The sequence below is a fragment of the Bos javanicus genome, chromosome 16 (genome assembly GCF_032452875.1).
Source record: "Bos javanicus breed banteng chromosome 16, ARS-OSU_banteng_1.0, whole genome shotgun sequence".
Taxonomy (NCBI): Eukaryota; Metazoa; Chordata; class Mammalia; order Artiodactyla; family Bovidae; genus Bos; species Bos javanicus.
Window position 1 is genome coordinate 80,286,990 of NC_083883.1, and position 21,559 is coordinate 80,308,548.

The window sequence follows — 21,559 nt, forward strand, 5'->3', positions numbered from 1 at the left end:
AGCCAGGCTGCAGGTGGACTATCTTCTCTCTCCCCCGGAGGAGGCAGGGGAGAAGTGTGAGTCCTCTCCGTGACGGTGGAGCCAGGGAGGCAGCCCTCGCCTCGGGAGGCCCGTGCCCCCGCCCCCTCCCCGGGTCCTGGACAGAGGGCGCAAGGCTGCAGCCCTGGGCGGTGACCCCAGGTTACGGGCGGTGGGGCACCGGCCAGGGCAGAGGCCACACTGGTCAGCATTTCCCTGCGTTTATTTGACAGCGCTTGGGCACTGTGTAGAAGAGCACTCAGCTCTGGGGTTCGGGATAAGCCTGGGGGACCTGCTCCTGCCTTGGTCCAACCTGGCCTCAGCTGAAAGTGAAAGCTTTAGTTGCTTCAGTCATGTCCGACTCTTTGGGACCCCATGGACTGTACCTGCCAGGCTCCTCTGTCCATGGAATTCTTCAGGCCAGAATACTGGAGTGGGTAGCCATTCACTTCTCCAGAGGATCTTCCCAACCCAGGGACTGAACCCAGGTCTCCTGTATTGCGGGCAGATTCTTTACCAGCTGAGCCACCAGGGAAGGCCTCGGGCTGGTGTGAAATCATGTCACAGTGGTGACCTGCTGCGATGGGAACACGTGTCGTGGGGCCACCAAGCCTTTGGGGGTATTTGGGAGGTGCTTTCTGCAGGAAGTAATAGCAAAGCTGACTACAGGCTAGGGGTCTGCTGGGCTCAGGGTTCGCTAAAAGGCAGGCAGCTATCCCCGGCTGGGCTGCAGGGGCTGGAGGGCGGGTAGACAGGCCCGAGGGCTGCGGCTGGGTCCAGGGCCAGGGTTGTGCACCCTATGCTGAGGCTTTGGAGGCTTCAGGGGGTTTAAGCGAAGGGCTGAGTCGGCAGCTTTCTCCATTTAGAAGGATCAGGGTCAGGCTGGGGGGCCGGCAAGAAGTTGAGAGGCCGTTGGGAGGCTGTGGCAGTAGGTGAGGTCTGAAAGGAGGACCAAGTGTCGGGGGAGCCACCGTAGGAGGGGACGGGCCGAGAAACAGAAGGACAGGGTTCCATGGGGCAGGGCGGGGGAGGGTCCGTCTCAGATTCTGAGAGAGTGGGGCCCCAGGTCACAGGCTGCAGGGAGGGGTGAGGAGGTCGGCTCTGGACATGATGGGCTTTCGGCTCAAGCAGGACATCCTCAGAGCCGAGGAGCAGGACACGGAGCGGGGTTTAGGAGAGGTGGGACCAGGCCACGGGGGCAGGGCCTGGACCTGGGGGCGGGGCCGGGGTGGGGCGGGGCCGACCACGGGGGGCGGGGCCGGGACCAGGGGCGGGGAGGACCACTGGGGACGCGGGTGCTCGGCACTAAATGAGGAAGATGATGTCTAGAGAGTGGGCTGACCCTGCAGGAAGGAGAGAGGACCCAGCACCCTGAGGACGCCCTCCCCTGAGAGATGGGCGGCCTGGGGGAGGTCACCGGGAAGCCGCGAGAGGGAGCACGTGACAGGGGAGGAAACGAGGGAGAGCGAGGAGGTGGATGCCACGGCCTTGCTCCCTTAGGCCGAGAGCGGGGCCCCCTGAGGCTCTGAGGGGTGGGCAGGCAGTGGATTCCGGTCGAGCTGCGGGGAAGGGCAGCTGTGAGGGCCTGGACGCCCGGAAGCTCCACGCCATCCTCAGAGGCCCCTCCGCCCCTGCAGGAGGACCATCCAGAGGCCCCTCCGTGGGAGCAGGGCTGGGGGAGGTATAGAAGGGCCCCCAGAAGGAGACAAGCAGTGCCCTGTCGCAGGCCTGGAGACTTTAATGTCCTGCCAGCACTGACCAGGCCTCTGAACGACACAGAAGCTCTGTCCACTCACGCGGCTTGCTGGTGAGGAGAGTGACTTCACCTTCTGCCCGCTGACCTTGGACGCGTTTCCTGACCCCCTTGCCTGCCCCAGCCCACCCCTCTGTCCATCCAGGCTGCCGAGCCGGGCTAACTCTCCCGCTTCAGCTCCCCCACCCTCGGTCTCGCCAGCCTGGGCCCACACAGACGCCGAGGCCTTCATGGCCTGCGGGGAATCAGGGTCTCCTGGGAGCCCTCATGCAGGTCGAGGCTGCCCAGGGAGGACCCGAGGCCTGGGCACCCTCGGGCACCAGGCACGCCCTCCAGGGCCTCGCGTCCCTGCAGAAGCTCTGCGGCTGCCACCTCCACTTCCCGCGGTTCCATCCGGCAGGCCTCCGCCAGCGCCTGGCCCGTGGCCATGATGAAGTTAGCATCCGCCGCCAAGCTGTCCAGGCCCCCTCGAACCAGAGCCTGCATGGAGAGCAGGCCGGGTGGGTGGTCCCGAGGTGGTGGCCCACCCCCCACCCTCTCCACCGCAAGCCGTAGCAGGGCCACCCCAGACGCAGCACCCTCACCTCGCGGATCAGCAGGGCCATGGCTGGAGCTGGACCCCCAGGGGTTCCGTCCTCTGTCCTACTGCCGGGCGGCGCCTCCCCGGGCAGGGACCCTGGGGTGGGGCTCTGCTCCTCGGGCACCTGGGACTCTGCTCCCGCGTGCTGTTTGGAGAGCACCGAGGCATAGACCCCTCAGGGAGGCCAGAGCCCATGGGGACGGGGAAGGCCCAGCCAAGATCCCAGGTCGGGGAGGACAGGGGTCCCGTCCCTTCTGCTGAGTCACTGCCACCCCCTCTCTGCCTGGAGCCTGCTTCCTGTCCTCTCTGGCCTGTTACCTGGCAGGAGGCAGCGGGGGCCTGGGCCCTGGGCGTCCTTCTCCGGGGCAGCTGTCCCTGCGGCCACTCCACTCGGGACTTGCCGTGGGGCCCTGTGGGCAGAGTGGGCCCAGGGCTCAGTCCTCCTGGGGGCCTTGGGTCCACAGAGCTCCCCTCGGCCAGCCAGCCCCACCCTGACGCCCTCAGGGTCCTAGAGGTCCACCTACCCCAGGCTGGGCAGGACTACCCCCCGCCCCCTCCGCTCCACCCCCATTTGCCCTGGTCTCTGTCCTTGTGGGCTTGGGAGGGGATCAACGCCAGACCCTGACCAGCTTTGGCCAAGCTGATCTTTGTGTGAGTGTGCATGGGTGAACATGCGAGATATGTGTGTATGGGTGTACATGAGTGTGTGAGTGTGTCAGGGTCAGAAAACACGCCGAGCACCCTCATCCCCTATGAACTGCAGCTTCCTTGGTTCTCTCCTGTCCCGCGCGGCAGTCTAGGACCCACTGGGCAGCCGCCAGGTCAGCTGCTGAAGGGCAGAGCTGAGCTGCCGGGATGTCCAGGGGCTGTCCTTTGGCTGGGGAGGGGCGTGCCCGGGGAGAGCCCTTTCACAGTGCAGACCCCCACCCCGCCGCCTTCACTCTGGCCCCTGTGTGGCCCCTTCCTCTGCCTGGGTGACGAGCTGGTCCCCGTCACCACGGGCTCCCACCTCCTGGCCGGGTTCCCCAACCCGACAGCAGGCTCCCCAGGCCTCTCTGGGAGAAGGTCAGCCCCTCAGGGGCACAGGAGAAACTGACCCAGGGCCCCCCGGGGCTGGCCGAAGAGTCCTCCTCTGGTGGCAGGCGTCTCTGTCTCCCCTGCGAGCTCCCCTTCGTAGTGGACACTGAAACGGGAGTGTGGCCAGTGAGCCGCGGGCTGCTGGCTGCCCCATCCCGGCCTTCCTGGGCCCCACAGCCTTTCCCTCGGTCCTGGGCCCGTTGCTGTAGAGTGGCCTTGACCCCCGAGTCCTCGTTTTTGGCAGCTCCCTCAGTGTCCCTAGCTAGTTGGGTCCCAGGCCCTTTGTCTTCTCAGGACCCACTCTCTGAGGTCATTTGGCCATAGCTGGACTCCATGGCACATACCCCCGACAAGACTGCACAGGTCTGGGCACAGGCCCGGATCTGCACGTCCACAGCGCCCAGCATTACACTGCCCCGTGGTGCAGGCGCCCTCCTAGGCGTGTGGACTTAATTCAGGGGCCCTCTGGCTGGAGCGCGGTGCAAGCAGCCTGGCCTGGGAAGCAGCCGCTCCCCTGACCTCTGCCCTGTCGTACCCGTTCCCGAGGGTGAGGGACCCAGACTCTCCAGGCCAAGGACACCCCAGCCCAGGCCTCGGGTCTGGAACAGAAGGTCTGCGTGGAGCCCAGCCCACACTACGATGGCCAAGGCCCTCTCTGTTCATCCCTCGATCCCTGGCACTCGATCACAGATTATATTCAGTCTGCAGCTTGGAGAAGGCAATGGCACCCCACTCCAGTACTCTTGCCTGGAAAATCCCATGGATGGAGGAGCCTGGTGGGCTGCAGTCCATGGGTTGCTTAGAGTCAGACATGGCTGGGCGACTTCAATTTCACGTACTGAAGAAGAAAATGGCAACCCACTCCAGTGTTCTTGCCTGGAGAATCCCAGGGATGGGGAGCCTGGTGGTCTGCTATCTATGGGGCTGCACAGAGTCGGACATGACTGAAGTGACTTAGCAGCAGCGCAGGGCTGGCGAGAGGGGAACCACTGGAGCCCAGATCCAACGACTGAACCTTAATTGCTCAGGTGTGCCTCTCCTAAACCAAACAGGTCCTTCTCCGGACCAGTCAAGACAGTGGAAGAAAAGCCACAGGGTGCTGACTGAGGCCGACCCGAGGCTGCCCCCTGCTGGCCACATCAGTCTCTGCCGTCCAGGCCAGTCTCGCAGCAGGGCAAAGGCTGGGCCCCAGGGAGTGCCCCACAAAGGCCCGGAGCCCACCAGCCACGTCTACCCGGTCCTACTCCAGCCCCAACATCCCGGGCTGCTAGCTGCTGCCACTACCTGGGAAATGCTGGGCTGTTGCCATGGTTGCCGTTGCCACTGGCAACGTTGGCGTTGGCATTGTTGGTGTTGGCACGAGCAAGGGGGTGGGTACTCGGACGTTGAGGGAAGTCCTCCAGGAAGACGGGCGATTCCATCTCCTCCATCTCAATTTCAGTAAACTGGAGGGGTCTCTGGTTGGCCATGTGCGGGGCCAACGAGTTGGTCCTTTCCAGGAAGCTGTCCACCTGGCCAAACAGGCCGCCGGTCCTCTGGGGTGAGGAGGAGAGGGGAGGACTGAGAACAGGGGCTGGGAGCCAAGGGCCCACCCGCCGGACGCTGGCCGGTGGCGGGAACAAGGCCAGAGGGGAGCGGTCGAGGCTGAGGTCAGACAAGGGACTAGCATCCTCAGGGTGGCCTCAGTTTGGGGGGTGGACAAGACACCCCTAAGAACTGTAGGGTACCAGATATTCGGACAGGAATGTGGGCAGTGGGAAGCCCGGAGCCAGGCGCCTGGAGGAAGGGCTCTAGTCCCGCCTCCTCAAGTCACTTTGAGAGTGGCTCTGCACATCTCGGAGGGTCTCTCTGGGCCCCCGTTCCTATGAATAACCCAAGAAACTTCGGCGACGTGGTCCTGAGAGACCCTCCGGCGAAGCAGGTGGGCGTCTGATGGGTGGAGCTGCCTCGGACTCGGGCAGGGGAGGAGGGGGAGGTTGGGAGAGGCTAGAAGGAAGGACAGGGCACCTGAGGCAGGAGGGTCACTGGTGGGGGGCGTCCCGGGAGCCGCGGGCAGCGGGTGTCCCCAGCCCCGCATATGTGGCGGGGCTCCCAGCCTCCTTCCTGGAGCACACACACTGGGGGGCCACGGCCTTGCTCACCCGGAAGATCCCTTCCTCCATCGCGGCCTCCACCATGGCTCTCTCCAGCTCCTCTTCGGCCGTCAGGTCTCCCGAGATGGTGCGGCGGATCTCAGGGGCTGCCTCTTCCTCGATGGTCCTCAGTCCAGCCTGGGGACGGAGAAGGGACTCAGGGGCCCTCCAGGCCAGGAGGGAAGGATAGACTGCTTCCCTCACTCTCTCCTAATCCCGGCAACCAGGGCTTCCCTGAAAGCCCAGGCCTGTTCATTCTTGCCCCGGGGCTCCTCCTCCAGCCTCTGGGATCATCCAAGCCCTAACGGCTCTCAAGGTGTCTTCTTTCGCCCTCACAGGGGCTTCATCCCCGCCCAGGCCTCCAGGTTGGAAAACCCTCTCACTGCCCACGGTCTTCACACACATGACCTCTTTTGATTGCACGTGCCATTAATGCCACATTGTGAGCTGATCGGAGTTCATACCATCAGCAATAGAACAAATCAAGGTTGGTGTCACCCGACAGTTTGCAAAGAGAACCCAGCATCACTGCTGGGACATTCCTGTCCAGGAGGCAAGCCCTCGATCTGTCGTGAGGGAACGTCCTACAAACCCAGACTGAGGGCTGTGCTGGCTAGAAGCTTCCAAGTGTCAAGGTCGCGTCAGGGAAAGACTTGAGGAGCTAAAGACTAAAGAGATCGCACAGCTAAACACAACACGTGATTCTGGGTCCAGTCCTTTGCCATGAAGGACACTATTGGGACCACTGGGGAAATATGCATGGGGTCTAAGGATTCCACAGGACTAACGCATCCGTTTCCTGATCTTGGCGGCTGCGTCACGGTTATGCAGAAGGCTCACGGAGGAACATGCCCTTGTTTTCAGGAAACACACACTGACCGGCTCAGGGCTGAACACTGGGCACGACTCTCAAATGGTTCAGGAAAAAAAAAAGACTTTTATATTGCGCATGCTATTTTTAAAACTCTGAGATTGTTTCACAGTAAAAATTGAAATAAAATTTTGAACACACAGCCCAATTGTGTGAATGTTTTTTAAATTTATCCATTATGTGCACTATACTTAAAACACTGAAATTGAAAACAGACAAGGCTTCCCTGGTGGCTTGTGGTCAAGAGTCCACCTGCCAGTGCAGGAGGCACGGGTTTGACCCCTGGTCTGGGAAGATCTCACGTGCCGTGGAGCAGCTCAGTGGCACCACCACCACTGAGTCTGTGCTCTGGAGCCTTGGAGCCACAACTGCTGAACCCACGCACTGGAACTCCTAAGCCTGAGTGCCCTGGAGCCCGCGCTGCACACCAAGGGAAGCCACTGCAGTGAGAAGCCCGTGGGCTAAGCGTAGCCCCCGCTCGCCACAGCTAGAGGAGAGCCCGCGAAGCAGTGAAGACCCAGCACAGCCAAAGAGTAAATAAAATAAAAATTATAAGAAGAAAAACGGGCAAGATAACACAAAATTCTACATATATTTGGATACCCAATGGGTCATTTCAAGCCCCTTCATTCCCCTAGGAAATCTGCCGTCTTTGGAGACCACCGCTGTCACCTAGCCCAATCTCTCCCTTGTGTTCAGGGGGTAGGACCCATGGCTCTGGGTCGTATCATCCCAGGGACGGAAAGGCTCTGGGTTCTTCCCTTGAGCTTGAAGCATCTCCCATCCAGGGCCGTCATCTCACCCCCATGAGTCCCGGCTCCTCCCGCCCCGTCTGCCTTCCCTGCCGGCCCCCAAAGACAGAGAGGGAGCTAGAGTCCAGAGACCAGCTCGGCAGCGGAGCCCCCGGGGCTCGGGGTGGGCTTACCTGGATCTGCACGGTGTCCTTCTTGGGCCGGTACCCATAATACTCCTCCTGGCGCCTCATGAACTTCCGGAAGTGCTCCTGGATGAGGAACGTGGCGTAGAACTTCCCCACCGTCACCTCGTCATCTGCAGAGGGGCCGACCACAGCCAGTGGGCGTCTGAGGCTGGGGTCAGCGTGTGGCCAGAGGACTGGCCCCTGGCTCCCCTCCTCCAGCTGGCCTGACCCCATGGGGTCTGCCCAAAGCTATAGAGGGCCAGGCCATGCTCCGATGCCCCTGGGCTCCTCTGGGCCCCCAGGGCGCACCCACCTCCTATGGGAGGGATGACCTGGTCCAGGAGCTTCATGCTGGTCCTCTTCCAGACCTTCTTGATGATGGCTCGCAGCTCCTCGTTGGCCTGCTCGAAGTTACCTGGGGCAATGGACAGGCCGGGTCAGCAGCACTTGACAGGGCCACCTCTCGCTCAGCAGATGGTGGCTGGCTTTTCCCTGTGGTGGCTGCTGCCCTGGGCAGACTTTGCTGGGGGGGAACGATTGCTGTGCCCCTGGGGCAGCCCAGCCTCAGGTCACGTTTGCCCCAGAAGGCCTGGCTTCCAGCACCCAGAGTGGCTGACTGCAGAGGCTGTCCCCTCCTGTACTCCCTACCGTCCCAGGACAGTCATCAGTCCCCCGCACACTTGGTCTGTTCCACTTCCTCCAGGCAGCCCTCCAGGCGCTCCGCCTTGGCCCCCCCCCCCCCGACCCCTGGTCCCCCCCACCCCCCGCTTCCCTCTCCTTGCCTTCCGAGGAAGCCTTCCCTGCCGCTGCCTGCTGCCTGCCATGGTCCCCTTTGGGGTGGCTCCGACCCAGCTGGGTCCCCATGAGAGTGAGGCCCCCTCACCGCCCCCCACCCTGTCTGTCTTCCGGACAGGAAGCCCTGCCCCAAAGTTCGTGCCTAAAGGCCCCCCAGGCCCACGCCTCTCACACTAACACTGCCTCCTCCCGCCCCACCTCCATCAGAGCTGGCTGTGTGAGGACAGAGGCTGGATGACTCTGCCCTACAGATCCTGGGGGCGCCCGCTGAGCCCTAACGTGGCCTCGGCCTGGGTCTCCCCTCTGCTTCTCCCCAAGACTCCCGAGCCCCGACCTTCAGCTCAGAGGGCCTGGCAGGACCTGCGGGAAAGCCCGGCCCCCGGGGAGGGGCCGCCCACACCTTCCGTCTTGATCTTCAGAGCTGTGCGCACCAGGGCGAAGAGCGTGGCGTTGAAGGTGACCGTGCCGTCGCTGTTGAGGGGCATGTTCATGCCCACCAGCCGCTGTGCGGAGACGGGGCTCACTGCGGGCGGGGCCCCTGGGCAGTGCTCTTCCTCACCGGGTGGGGGCAGGGGGACGGGACTGGGGGAGACTGACCATGGGGGGAGGGGCTGGGGAGACTGACCATGGGGGAGGGGCTGGGGAGACTGACCATGAGGGGAGGGGCTGGGGAGACTGACCATGGGGGAGGGGCTGGGGGAGACTGACCATGAGGGGAGGGGCTGGGGAGACTGACCATGAGGGGAGGGGCTGAGGGAGACTGACCATGAGGGGAGGGGCTGGGGAGACTGACCATGAGGGGAGGGGCTGGGGGAGACTGACCATGAGGGGAGGGGCTGGGGAGACTGATCATGAAGGGGAGGGGCTGGGGGAGACTGACCATGGGGGGAGGGGCTGGGGAGACTGATCATGAAGGGGAGGGGCTGGGGGAGTCTGACATGGGGGAGGGGCTGGGGAAAACTGATCATGAGGGGTGGGGCATGGGGCTGGGGTGCAGGGTGCCCATGGTGCCCTCCCTGAGGGGGTGAAACGTGAGCTGGGGACGCTGCTGAGATTTAGTTCCCAGGCAGGGATGTGCGCACCCAGGGGACAACTGCTCTAAAGTGACTCACCCACTCACCCCGCCCCAGGGCCCCTGCCTCCTCCTCCGGGGGTGGGGGTCGGTGAAGGTGGGAGGGGGGTGCCCACCCCTCGCTGGCAGTGCTGGTTACCTTACACGCTACCCGGTGGGGGCAGAACTTCCCGAAGCCCAGCGGGGGCTGGATCCTCCTCAGCAGGGTCACCACGTCCAGGTGCTTGATCCTGCCCCTGCGGGGGTCACCAGACCTGTGCCCCAGGCACCCCCACCTCCCTCCCTGCCAGGAGAAGGGCCCAGGGGAGGGAGCCAGGAGACAGGGACGCCCCCTGACTTCCAGCCCTGTGTGGGGAGTTGGGAAGCTGGGTTTCCTTTCTGAAGAAGGAACAGTGTTCGAACTCACTGCTGCCCAGCGCACAGAATGGGCTCTCTGTTGGCGGGGGCGGGGGGCAGGTAAGAAGAGGCCAGTGTCCCCTCAGATGCGGGATCTCCAGGGCTGGGACCCAGACCTCATTTTTCCCAGGGGGAGCCTTCCTTGGGCTTTAGTCAGACTGTCTGGGGGCTCTGGGCTGTATTAATAGAAGTAGAGGGTGTGCATCAAGGCGGGTGAGAGCCCACTCGCAGAGGCGGGTAGAGCCTGCAGGTGCTGCCACGGGGTTAGCTAACGTGTGTCCTGGTTGGCACAGTGCCTGACACCTGGGAAAGTCGTCAACCGTGAGCAGGCGACCTTCTTACAAAGAACGTAAGGCAGCCCGGCTCCCCAGAGTTCAAGTGCACTCGAAGGCCCCGGAGGCCAGGTTACCCCAGTATAGATTCTGCCTCCGTCGGTGTAGGGTGAGGCCGGGGCCTGCACTTTCATCCAGCTCAGCTGCTTGGTTAGTGACCACATTCTGAGCAGTGGGGCCTAGAATGCCTGGGGAGGTAGTAAGCTCTCTGCTCCTCGAAGTGTCCAAGCGAAGCTGGATAGCCATCTCCCAGGGACGACCAGGGGGCTTCTGCCCCGGGGGCTGTGGGTTCCCTCCCAACCCTGAGAGACTTCTCTTCTCTGCTCTGGGCCCTTGGGTAACAAAGGGAGGGAAAGCCTGCTCCTTCCTGCTGGACTGGAGGGTGGCTCGCTGTCGGACGCCAGGCGGGGCCTAGAATGCGAGGGGGCCGGGGAGGGACGGGCCAGCACAGGGCCGGCAGCCTGGACTCACGTAGCCTCCGGGTCGTACTCCGCCCAGATGGCCTTGAACTCATCCAGGTGATGAGGGCCCAGGATGGACCAGTCCCGTGTCAGGTAGTCAAAGTTGTCCATGATGACGGCCACAAAGAGGTTGATGATCTGTGGGAGGAGAGCAGAGGGGTCCCTGCACGGGAAGGCAGGTGGCACGGTGATGGGCTGGGGGTGTCCAGGGGGCCTGGCGGTGTCCAGGGGACCTGGGTGTGTCCACGGGGCCTTGGGGTGTCTGGGGGGCCTGGGTGTGTTCACGGGGCCTGGGGGTGTCCAGGGGGCCTGGGTGTGTTCACGGGGCCTGGGGGTGTCCACAGGGCCTTGGGGTGTCTGGGGGGCCTGGGTGTATTCACAGGGCCTGGGGGTGTCCACGGGGCCAGGGTGTCCACGGGGCCTGGGGGTGTCCATGGGGCCAGGGTCCACAGCTTCTCCAGGGGGCCTGGGTGTGCACGGGGCCTGGGTCCACAGCTTCTCCAGGGGGCCTGCCTCCCAGCCCTCTGGCAACTGCGTCCCACACGCGAGCAGCCTGTGTCACTGCTCGGGTCCAGGAGGTGTCCTCTGCCCGGGCTCCAGGGACTGATGCTTTAAGTCCCAACCTCAGCCTCTCGCCTGACCCCCACGGGACGCTGGTCCCCAAACGCTGCCCTACGCGCTCCTTGCCTGCCCTGTGTCACCTGGTGTGCCTCTGAAATGCGCTCTCCTCGCCTGCCCTGTGTCACCTGGCGCCTCTGAAATGCAAGCTTTGCTGCACACGAACCCCTGACCCAGCGGGTGTCTTCAGGGCCAGGACAGTGTCCTATTCACGTTTCTGTCCCTTGCCCTGAGCTCAGGGAACATGAGATGCTCAAAGGGTTTCAGTAAACATAGGAAAGAGAAAGAATGAGGGTCCGGGACTGCGGGGCTCTCTGCCTCCTGTGTGCAGGGACGGCGCCCTGAAGCCGCAAAGCCATCTGTGCTCTGCTGCAGGCCCCCGCGATGGCTCTGCTTCCAGACTCTCAGCCCCTAGCAAAGAGGGCAAGCTTCTCTTCCAAGGGAAGAGGGAGGGGCAGGCGGCTTTGCTGTCTATTTTAGGAAGTAAAATAGAAGCCTCTGTTTTAGTGCAGAGTCTCAGTAAACCCTTTTGATTTTTTGATTGCTAATTGCTAATGACAACAACAAAAAGGTAGAGCCTTTTAACAACAGCTCTGGAGCCTGAGCCTCGCACGCAGGAAAAGAAGCCGCAGCCAGACTGACCACAGCAGGGACACTAGCCGGAGCCCCGGCTGTCTCCTGTGTCCCTGAGCTGCGTCCCTGGAGGGGCAGAGGCGGCCGGGCGGGGCGCGGGCTCCCCCGGGCTCGGCGCATCCCGCCCGCCCGCAGGCCCTCACCAGGAAGGCGCATAGCATGTAGAAGCTGAGGAAGTAGTAGTAGGCGAAGTCCGTGCCACAGGTGTACTCCTCCCCGGGGGCGTAGTCCGACTCGGGGTCACACAGCTGGCCGTAGCTGCAGGCCAGCAGGATCTCCTGCCACGCCTCCCCCGTGGCGCACCTGCAAGGCACAGGTTGGGGCACCTCTCACTCTGGGCCCCAGGTGAGGGAGCCGCCAGCCCCCTGCGAGCAGGACATTCGGGAGCAGGTTGGCACCCCTCAGGACCTGGGGTCCACGGGCTGCCCCTCTGCATCCAGGCTCCCCTGCTCTACCCATCGTGGGGCGCCCTGGGCAGGGGCTAAACGGAGAGGGGGCTTCCCGGACGGAGGCGCAAAATCACTCCAGGACTCATGTCACCCGTGGGTCAGCCAGAGCGGTGACCCCGGAGTGTGGGGTCAGAGGTCGTCAAGGCCCCACCCTCCCTCCGAGGGACACTGGACCTCTGCCTCCCGCCTCGGTGCAGCGAGTGTGGGGAACATGCAGGACCCCAGAGCACCATGGAGACAGCGGCCACTCGTCCAAGAGTGATTGAAACGGGGGCGCAGGCTGTCCAGGGTGAGCATCCGAGAAGGACAGCAAAGCCTTGGCCCTTCTGAGTGCGCACAGGGCCCACGTGTAGGAAGCCAGCTGGCCTCCCACAGCCTGGGGGAGGGGCGGCAGGGGCCTCCTGCCTGAAGAGCAGCAGCACCGCCTGGGGGAAGGTCTGGAAGTTGTTGTTCCGGTTGATCTGGGTCCCGTCCACCAAGGCGATCTTCCCGAACATCTGCAGGCCACGAAAGGCTGGACTGTGGACCTGGACAGGTCTCTCACCGGCCCCAGCTCCCCCGACACCCTCCACCTCAGGTCACACAAACCGGGCTACAGCTGACCCCTGAGCAACGCCAGGGTATAAGTCTACAGTCAGCTCCCCGCCCTGTATCCACGGATTCAACCAACCATGAATCCCGTGGAGCCCTAGTACAGTTCCCTGAAAAATTCACGGATACATGGACACCCGAAGTTCAAATCTGCCTGTTCAAGGCTCACTTATGTTTCCAAGGTTGGGTGAAATTTTTCCCCTCAAGCCAAATTAATCTGGGAGGGGGACACTGTTCCTAACCAAGAGCTGACTTAGGGTCTCAATGTAGAGAGCAGAGTGCTTCAGGAGAGGGTAGCTGAGACCACCAGAGCCTCCAACAGGGGCTTTGGAGACCAGTTCCGCCCTTGTCCATCTGCCCACAAGGTTCCCCTGGGCTGCCTCCTCCTGACTGATGCTGGGCCAGCTGGGAACCACCTCCTCCTCTAGGGCTGTGGCCAAGCCCCGGGCTGCCAGGATGCAGGAGGCAGGCTGGTGAGAGGCCAGCCTGCAGGCCGGCCGGCTTCCTGGGGGCCCTCTGGCCCCTCACCTGCATGCCGATGACCGCGTAGATGAAGAAGAGCATGACGATGAGCAGAGCCACGTAGGGCAGGGCCTGCGGGCGAGGATGGAGGCTCAGGGTGCAGGGCTCCACCGCGCGCCCGGTACGGGGCCCTTCCTTAGCTCACTGGGGACCCGAGGCCCATGGGCCACACCCAGGGTGGCCCTGACGTCCCCGTAACCCATGCGGATACAGTCTCGTGGGTGGGCGAGGGTTCCCTGAGTGGGTGGGCTTCCGGGGTGGACAGAGTCCCATGGGTGGGGGAGGTCACATGGGTAGGCGGGGTCCCGGGGGTGGGGTCCCGTGGGTGGGTGTGGTCCCCGATGGGCGGGGGTCCTGTGGGCGTGGTCACAGGGTGGGCGTGGTCCCGCGGTGGGCGGAGTCCCGTGGGTGGGCGGGGTCCCGGGGTGGGTGCAAGGAGAGCGGTCCCAGGATGAGTGGGGATCCCGGGGTAGGCGGGGCCCTGGGTGGGCGGGGCTGCGCACCTGGAAGGACTTGATGAAAGTCCAGAGTAGCGTGCGCACGCCCTCCGCGCGGCTCAGCAGCTTGATCAGCCTCATGACACGGAACAGGCGGAAGAAGGCGCTGGAGATGCGGGCGCTCTCGTCGGGGTCCTGCGGGGCGCAGCCCCAGGGTCAGTCTGGGGCCGGGGGCGGGCGGGGTGAGGGCAGGCAGGCGGGGAGGGCAGTGTGTGCGGGATGTGTCGCAGTGGGGGTCTTCCAGCCCACCCCGCAGCGCCTGCTGGGACCTCGCGCGGACCCTCGCTGGGCCCAGGGCCCTGGGCTTGCTCAGCCGGAGGCGGGGTGGGCGGGGCGCCAAGCAGTGCGCTGGGCGGACAGGGATTCCGTCCGTCCTAGGGGAGGCAGCGGCCAGGCCCGGCGCCTGCCCTCTGTCCTGCCTCGTGTCATCTCCTCCCCAAGCTGCCACTCAGCTGAGGACCCCGGCAGCGCTCCCGCCCCTCCCCAGTGCCCCCCCAGCGCAGAGTCTCCCAGAAGCTCAGCTGCTCTGTGGCCATCAATTCAATGGCCACTCCACGCCCACCCTGCCCCGCACGTGGCTGTCCCAAGCCGGAAGGCCTCTGCCCATGTGCCCCCCTGACACACCGGATGAATGGCCAGGGAGAGCCCCTGCCTGGCTTTTGGCGTCCCCACAAGCTTGGTGCTGGTGACCTGTCACTGAGGTTCTCTGCCATCCAGTCCTCTCTGGATGCTCCCGTCAGCACAGAGCCCCACTTCCCACCACACCCATGCACACTCTGGTGACACAGAGTCTCCGCCCGCCCCCAACCGGACCCTCGGGGGCCTGCTCGGGGCAGGGGGCCCTGAGCGCGTCTGCCCCATGCAGTCCAGCGGCCAGGCCCAGGCATGCAAGCTGCAGGGCAGAGCTGGTGGGCGAGCGGGGCAGGCTCATGCAGCCTGGAATTACAACGTTCCCGCAGCCGCCACCCAGGCAATACAGTCCCCCGCTGGAGGCCAGGAAAGTCTGTGGAGAGAGAGGGGGAGGGGAGAGAGGAGGGACATGGTGGGAGGGAGGTGAGGCCTCAGAGAGGACAGACCACAGAGGGTTACAGAGAGAACAAAGCAGGGAGGTGGGGGTGAGGACCCCCGGCGGCGGTTGGTTGGTGTGGGGAGGAAGCTGTGGGGACGGTGAGGCGGTGAGGCGACAGGCCAGGGGCCAGGGAGCAGGAAGAGGAGGGAAGACTGAATGTGGGCAGACCCCCTCGCCTCCCAGATGCAGCCTGTGTGTCTGGGGTCTGTGGAGCTGGGGCTGTGAGTTAGGCCACAGAGGACAGCCCTGCTCACGGTCGCAGGAGAGTCCAGGGGTGCTGGCCCCCACGGGGGTCCCACCCTCCAGGGTCAAAGGCCCTCTGGGAGAGTCTGAGACCCCCTGCCTGGGAGCCGGACCAAGGCTTCCGTCTCAGGGGCCAGCCTCCTAGACGGGCCGGGCTGTGTAGGGGCAGCCTTTCCTCCTGTTTACTCTGAGCTCCTCCCTGCGGCCACATTTCCGGAGAAGCCCTGTTTCTGGAGCCCTGGGATGGGGAATCATGGTTTTATCTTTAATTATTTGGGAGACTGGTTCCCTGGGCAGCTTTCTCCTGGACCATGGGTTCTTAGCCCAGGCGGCACATCAGAATCGCACAGAGAACTTAAAAAAATATGCACCTTTGCTGGGTCCCCATCCGGCCGATTAAGTCAGCTCCTGGGGACTGGGCCTGGCTTCCAGGTGTAAATGCACCCAGGTGATTTAGCACGAAGCCAGGGATGACAAGCCATGTGCCAGACCTGTGCCGCCACGGGGTGCCTGCAGCCACACGCGGCCATCTGGATTACGGTGAAAACAACACAGACGAGGTATTCACGTCCCTGGCTGCACTGGCCATATTTCACACGACCAGCAGGTACCCATGGCTCACGGCTGCCACCGTGGACAGAGCAGAGCCCTCCTGGCAGAAAGTGCTAACCGACGGCGCCGCCCTCTCTGCTCTCTGGATTATACGGCAGGGATACGAGTCAGCGTTTTAATTCAAAGTCTTATCATGACTTTAGGCAAACAGGCCTGGTGACGGACATATGCTGTCCCTAAAAATCCCACGGTGACCAACGACACTCTCGTCCCTCCTGCACGGAAGAAAGAGCTCTGCCTGACCCCGACGTCCCCGACCCCCCACATGGACCTCAAGCTCCAAGAAGTCATCGTTGGATGACTGACTGTCATTCAGGCCGAGACTGAGCCGGTGAGAGGTGCTGCCCCAAACCCTGGGCCCGCGGGGGCTACTTCCCAGCAGGGCCTGGGCGTGAAGGAGACGCGCACACAGGCCCCGGGGCACCCTGGTCTGCCGCCTCAAACCCGCCCCCTCCAGCCGCGTGCGTATGGACGGAGTTCCGTCTGTCCTGCGTGTGGGGTGAAGCGGACCCCAGGCCAGGCCTGCCCTCACCACAGAAGGCGCCGCTCTCTGCCAGGCTTCCCCTTACAGACTCCAGACTTGCCCTTGGCCCCTGCCCTGGCCCCCACCCTGCCCCCACCCACCCACAAGGGCCAGCCCTAGGCTGGCAGGGCTGCAGTGCTCACTGGTGGGCCGTGGGCGTGCGCCGGCTTGGGGGCTGGTCCTCTCCTGGACTCCTGGAGTAAGCGCCCCACGGCCACCCGTGTCCCCATCAGGGGCTGGCCAGGCCTCTCTGGGACGCAGCCAGCAGGCGCGCGGTCTGGGGGACGCGTCCTTGTGATCCCAGCCTCGGGTTCCGGGATGCCCTTCCTGTCCCTGGCTACCCACCTTCACCTGCAGTCTCCCCAGCTTCAGGTCCTTGGCGAGGCCGCCCTGCTGTCTGTCACCCCCACAGCCCACGGCCTGGGTGCTTCCTGGCCACAGCCTGGAGGCCCTGCTGGCTGGATGCCATGGGAACCTCCACTCCCCTGCGCTCCAGCCGCCCCCTCCCTCTGTTTATGGGGCGGCTGCCACACGCTGGGGGCAGGGACCCGTGTTTCTTGGCCTGTGTTTCCAACAACGCATGACCCACCGCACATGCAAGGCAGCTCCCGAACCCCAAGCCCCAGTGCAGAATCATGGAGATGTCCACCCTCACCCCCACCCACGTCCTTGACGCTTTCCTTCCTGTGGCCCCGGGCGGCACTTAACTCATCCCGCTGTCCACACAGCCACGGACTCACGTCCCCTTCCTGCTAGGGGATGAACCAGGTTCCCAGAGCCAGCGCTCCCTGGGGACCCCAGGGCTTCTGCCCAAAGACGTGGCTCCTGCAGTCGCCCCCCATCCCCCACAGGCTGATTCTCCCCTGAGCCCAGGATGTGCTCTAATTTCTCCCATTTTCAAAAGAAACTCTCCTTGGCTGCACACTCTCTCCAACTTCGAGGCTCTTTCTCTTTGTAGGAAACAGAACCGTCCAGGCCCGCAGCCCGCTCTGTCTCTTGCCACTCCCGACTCCTGATGGGCATCCTTCCCCGGGAGGCTGTAGGGCAGGGGTCCCTCCTGGAGGAGCACCACCGGCCAGCCCCCAGACCTTCGCCCTCCAGACGCCCTGCTCTCTGCCGCTTGTCTCACCCACTCCCACGACTCTAAATGCCAGCTCCTTCCTGGAGTCTCCAACTTAGGGCTCCAGCCTGACCAGCCTGTGTGCTCCAGGCCTCTGACTCCAAGCCCGCTCCGTGTCGCCACCGCAAGCATCCTGAGCTGTCGCGCCCCAAATAGGACTCTTGGTTCCTGTGCTACCCCCACTCCTCCCGGAGTTTCCACGTCTCAGAAAACGGAAGCTCAGTTTCTTGGGCAAGATCCTTGCAGTCATGGTTGATTACTTTTCCTCTCCCCCTAAATTAAGTTCATCAACAAATGCTGTCAGCTCAACGCTCCAAGCAGATCCAGCTGCTGGTCACCTGTCCCCTCCACAGCTCCCGTGCCACCCCTCATCGGGTGATCAGAGTACAACCTGACCACTTGCCCTGAGTGACCCCAAGTGTCCCCTGCAGCTTGTTGGCAGTGCAGCATCCAGAGAGGGCCTCTGAGAACCAAAGTCAGACCAGGTGTAAGTGCCTCCAGGGGCTCTCATCCCTCCAGAACAAAATCTCGGACTCTAACAAAGGACTAATTAACAAACTGTGGAAAATTCTTCAAGAGATGGGAATACCAAACCACCTTACCTGAGAAATCTGTGTGCAGGTCAAGAAACAACAGTTAGAACCAGACAAAAAACAACAGACTGGTTCCAAATCAGGAAAGGAGTCCCTCAAGGCTGTATATTGTCACCCTGCTTATTTAACTTACATGCAGAGTACATCATGAGAAATGCCGGGCTGGATGAAGCACAAGCTGGAATCAAGATTGCCGGGAGAAATATCAATAACCTCAGATATGCAGATGACACCACCCTTATGGCAGAAAGTGAAGAGGAACTAAAGAGCCTCTTGATGAAAGTGAAAGAGGAGAGTGAAAAAGTTGGCTTAAAACTCAACATTCAAAAAATGAAGATCATGGCATCCAGTCCCATCACTTCATGGGAAATAGATGGGGAAACAATGGAAACAGTGACTGATTTTATTTTTTGGGGCTCCAAAATCACTGCAGATGGTAACTGTGGCCATGAAATTGAAAGACGCTTGCTCCTTGGAAGGAAAGTTATGACCAATCTAGATAGCATATTCAAAAGCAGGGACATTACTTTGCCAACAAAGGTTCGTCTAGTCAAGGCTATGGTTTTTCCAGTGATCATGTATGGATGTGAGAGTTGGACTGTGAGGAAGGCTGAGCGCTGAAGAATTGATGCTTTTGAACTGTGGTGTTGGAGAAGACTCTTGAGAGTCCCTTGGACTTCAAGGAGATCCAACCAGTCCATTCTGAAGGAGATCAGTCTTGGATGTTCACTGGAAAGACTGATGTTCAAGCTGAAATTCCAGTACTTTGGCCACCTCATGTGAAGAGCTGACTCATTGGAAAAGACTCTGATGCTGGGAGGGATTGGGGGCAGGAAAAGAAGGGGACGACAGAGGATGAGATGGTTGGATGGCATCACTGACTCAATGGACATGAACTTGGGTAAGCTCTGGGAGACAGTGAAGGACAGGGAGGCCTGGCGTGCTGCGGTCCATGGGGTCACAAAGAATCGGACACGACTGAGTGACTGAACTGAAGAAAGGACGTGGTCCAGCCCCTGCCCTGTTTCTGAGCTCAGCTCCCCACTCCCCAGCCCTGCCACCAGGCCTCCCGCTGGCCCTTAGCCCACCTCCTCCTAGCTCACCCTACTGAGGGGCCGTGCTCTGCCCCCAACCCCGCACGCATGCCTCCTGCAGGACTGAACTGGGGCCACCCGATGCCACCTCCCACCCCTTCACTAGCACACCTGCCACGTGGTGGGTTGGTTTTCACTGCCTGTCTCCCCCAGTGCCCCGGCTCGTTGCTGTATCTGTAGCCCACATGGGGCACTAGGAAAGTATCTGAAGGGAGACGACCGCCTCCCTAACTGTGCACCTGCTTTCAGTCGTCTCCTGCCCTCACTCCAGATTCACTTTTTAGAAGTGCAGCTTTGATCCTTCCACTGCCCTGTTCAGAGGCCCCCAGTGGCCCCCCACTGCCGGCGACACAAGGTTCGAGCCCCCCACTTGCCTCTCCAGCGGTTCCCCCACCCCTGCACGCTGGCCTGCTTCTACCGAGCTGAGCTCTCCACGCCCTGGACCTTCTGTTTCTTCATCTGTCTCCTGCAGCCACCCTGCCGGTGCAGCTTGTCCCCTCCCCACCTCCCTTTCCTGAAGGTCCCTTCACATGGCGCCACCTCCATGCAGCCTTCCCTGACCACCCCGCCCAGAAAGGACGTCTCCTGTCCACTGTGGTGCTTGCCGTGGGCCGCCTGGCACCTTCATTGTGCCTGGACTCTGAGGTGTGTGCTCTGCAGGATCTGTGGTCTGGGGTGCTGGGCTGCACACCAGTGGGTCCCCCACCAGGGTCTGTGGCCTCAGCCCCACCCCAGCGATGGCTCTGCCTGCCCGGTACTTACGTCGATCTCACTGAGGATGACGTCGATGATGCTGCCGATGACAATCAGAAAGTCAAACACGTTCCAGGGGTCCCCAAAATAGCCCTGGGGGAGGGGGTCCCAGGGTGAGCTGCAGAAGGAAGGGGCTCGGCGGTCCCTGTCTGAGGGATGCAGAGTTGCTGGAGTGGGCATGATGCCACTTTCCAGAGCTGCTCCAGGGCCCCTCCTCTGCTCCCTTACCTCCAGAGCATAAAGTGCTCCAACGGGAAGGCAGCATGCCCAGGAGACTCAGGATTGGGGTCCTGTCCACACAGGGAAGTCTTCCCCCACCCAACCCCCTGAAACCCAGGCTGGGGCTTGCGGGCAGACCTGACGGGGTGGGGGTGGGGGAGCGTGGACTTGGGGACCCGGACACTCCCCGGCCCCGGGGCTGCCGCTCACACGCTCAGGGACCAAAGGGGCAGTGGCACATACTGTCCACTCCCGCGGCCAGAACTGAGCGGCCGGCCGGCTCTGAGTGCCCAAGGGAGGATGAGGCCACGGGGGCTCTGTGGGAAGGTCGCCCCCTGGCCACACGTGCTTGCTCTCCCCAGAGCCCAGGACTCACCCTGGCCTTGAACGCCATGAGCTTGAGGACCATCTCCAGTGTGAAGATGATGGTGAAGGCTACGTTGAGGATGTCAGAGATGTGGTTCATTTGCTCCGACTGGTTGTAGTGCTGCGGGGGGCACAGGGAGGGGCTGGGTGGCTCCCCCAGAGCCCCGCCTCCTTCCCCAGCCCCTGCCCCACTTTCCTTAGTCTCAGAGAACCGGGAGCCTGCTCCGGCCACGTCCAGAATCCTACTGGGCCTCACGGCCATGCCCTCTCCCCGGAAGGACTGTGAAGGGAGGAGAGGGGGGCCCAGCCCGGGTCCCATGAGCAGGTTACCCACACACATCTGTTCTGGGAGGCCGGAGTGGGGAGGTTCTGCGGCCAGCTCCCCGGAGCTGCCTGGGTGCAGGACCAGGAGGAAAGCCCCCTGGCTCTAGGCTGGGGCGACCACCACCACCCACGGTCACCTGTGCCTGCTGGCTGCCCCCCCGGGACACAGAGACAGCCTGGAGCAGTGCCCGCAGCCCCCTCGAGTCTCCCCTACGACCCTCCTGAGATCTGTGTCCTCCAGCATTTCCCAGGAGTCTCTCACCCTCTTAAAAATAAAGTTGACAGAAGCCCACTTCTTCACTGAGACCTTCCCAGGCAGCAGAGGCCCTGGAGCTGCCCCCACCCCAGCCCCACCTGTCCTGGCTGGGCTGCCGGACCCCTGTTGCTGCCTCGGGCCCCCATGTTGAGCCCGGCTCCTCCGCTCTGGACCCCCAGCTCGGGACTCCCTTTCCAGACCTGCCCCGCCCGGCAGCCTCTGGTCCTTGGGAGTGTGTGTGACTCCTAGGCCAGGGGCCTTGCTGTGCGATTCTATTGATTCACTGGAATAAGGGATCAGATAATTAAGGCTTCATAACCATGCTGCTTGAGGGGCTTCCCTGATGGCTCAGCAGTAAAGAACCCGCCTGCCAATGCAGGAGACACAGGTTCGACCCCTGGGAGGCAAATGGGAGAAGGAAATGGCAACCCACTCTAGTACTCTTGCCTGGGAAATCCCATGGACAGAGGAGCCTGGTGGGCTACAGTCCACGGGGTCCTCAAAGAGTCGGACACGACTGAGGGACTGAGCACGCAGTGACGCTGCTGACTGTGACCTGTCTACCAAATGTGCTCGTCCCCGCAGAGACGCCTGTTCTGTGAACATTAAACCCACTTTTCTTGGGACTGGAGCCAACATTCCAACCACCTCCACCACCCAGATGTGCGACA

The 21,559-nt window shown here is 62.6% G+C and overlaps 1 protein-coding gene across 3 annotated transcripts in view; it reads right to left on the bottom strand.

Moving 5' to 3' along the window:
• Window positions 1-1,731: 1,731 nt before the first annotated feature.
• Window positions 1,732-21,559, bottom strand: part of CACNA1S (calcium voltage-gated channel subunit alpha1 S) — a 56,181-nt gene continuing 36,353 nt past the window's right edge. The window contains exons 27-44 of one of the 3 annotated variants that reach the window (XM_061383745.1): window positions 20,319-20,429; window positions 19,733-19,816; window positions 14,663-14,719; window positions 13,723-13,851; window positions 13,226-13,291; window positions 12,512-12,603; window positions 11,801-11,960; window positions 10,417-10,544; window positions 9,357-9,453; window positions 8,546-8,648; window positions 7,664-7,765; window positions 7,357-7,481; window positions 5,570-5,698; window positions 4,713-4,963; window positions 3,449-3,534; window positions 2,670-2,761; window positions 2,356-2,496; window positions 1,732-2,251 (exon numbers count right to left, since the gene is read on the bottom strand). In XM_061383745.1, coding sequence (XP_061239729.1) covers window positions 2,000-2,251; window positions 2,356-2,496; window positions 2,670-2,761; window positions 3,449-3,534; window positions 4,713-4,963; window positions 5,570-5,698; window positions 7,357-7,481; window positions 7,664-7,765; window positions 8,546-8,648; window positions 9,357-9,453; window positions 10,417-10,544; window positions 11,801-11,960; window positions 12,512-12,603; window positions 13,226-13,291; window positions 13,723-13,851; window positions 14,663-14,719; window positions 19,733-19,816; window positions 20,319-20,429 — 2,205 coding nt within the window. In that variant the 3' untranslated portion in view covers window positions 1,732-1,999. Of the gene's footprint in view, window positions 2,252-2,355; window positions 2,497-2,669; window positions 2,762-3,448; window positions 3,535-4,072; window positions 4,353-4,712; window positions 4,964-5,569; window positions 5,699-7,356; window positions 7,482-7,663; window positions 7,766-8,545; window positions 8,649-9,356; window positions 9,454-10,416; window positions 10,545-11,800; window positions 11,961-12,511; window positions 12,604-13,225; window positions 13,292-13,722; window positions 13,852-14,662; window positions 14,720-19,732; window positions 19,817-20,318; window positions 20,430-21,559 lie in introns of those variants that run through there. The other 2 variants (XM_061383746.1, XM_061383747.1) reach the window with 2 other exon arrangements.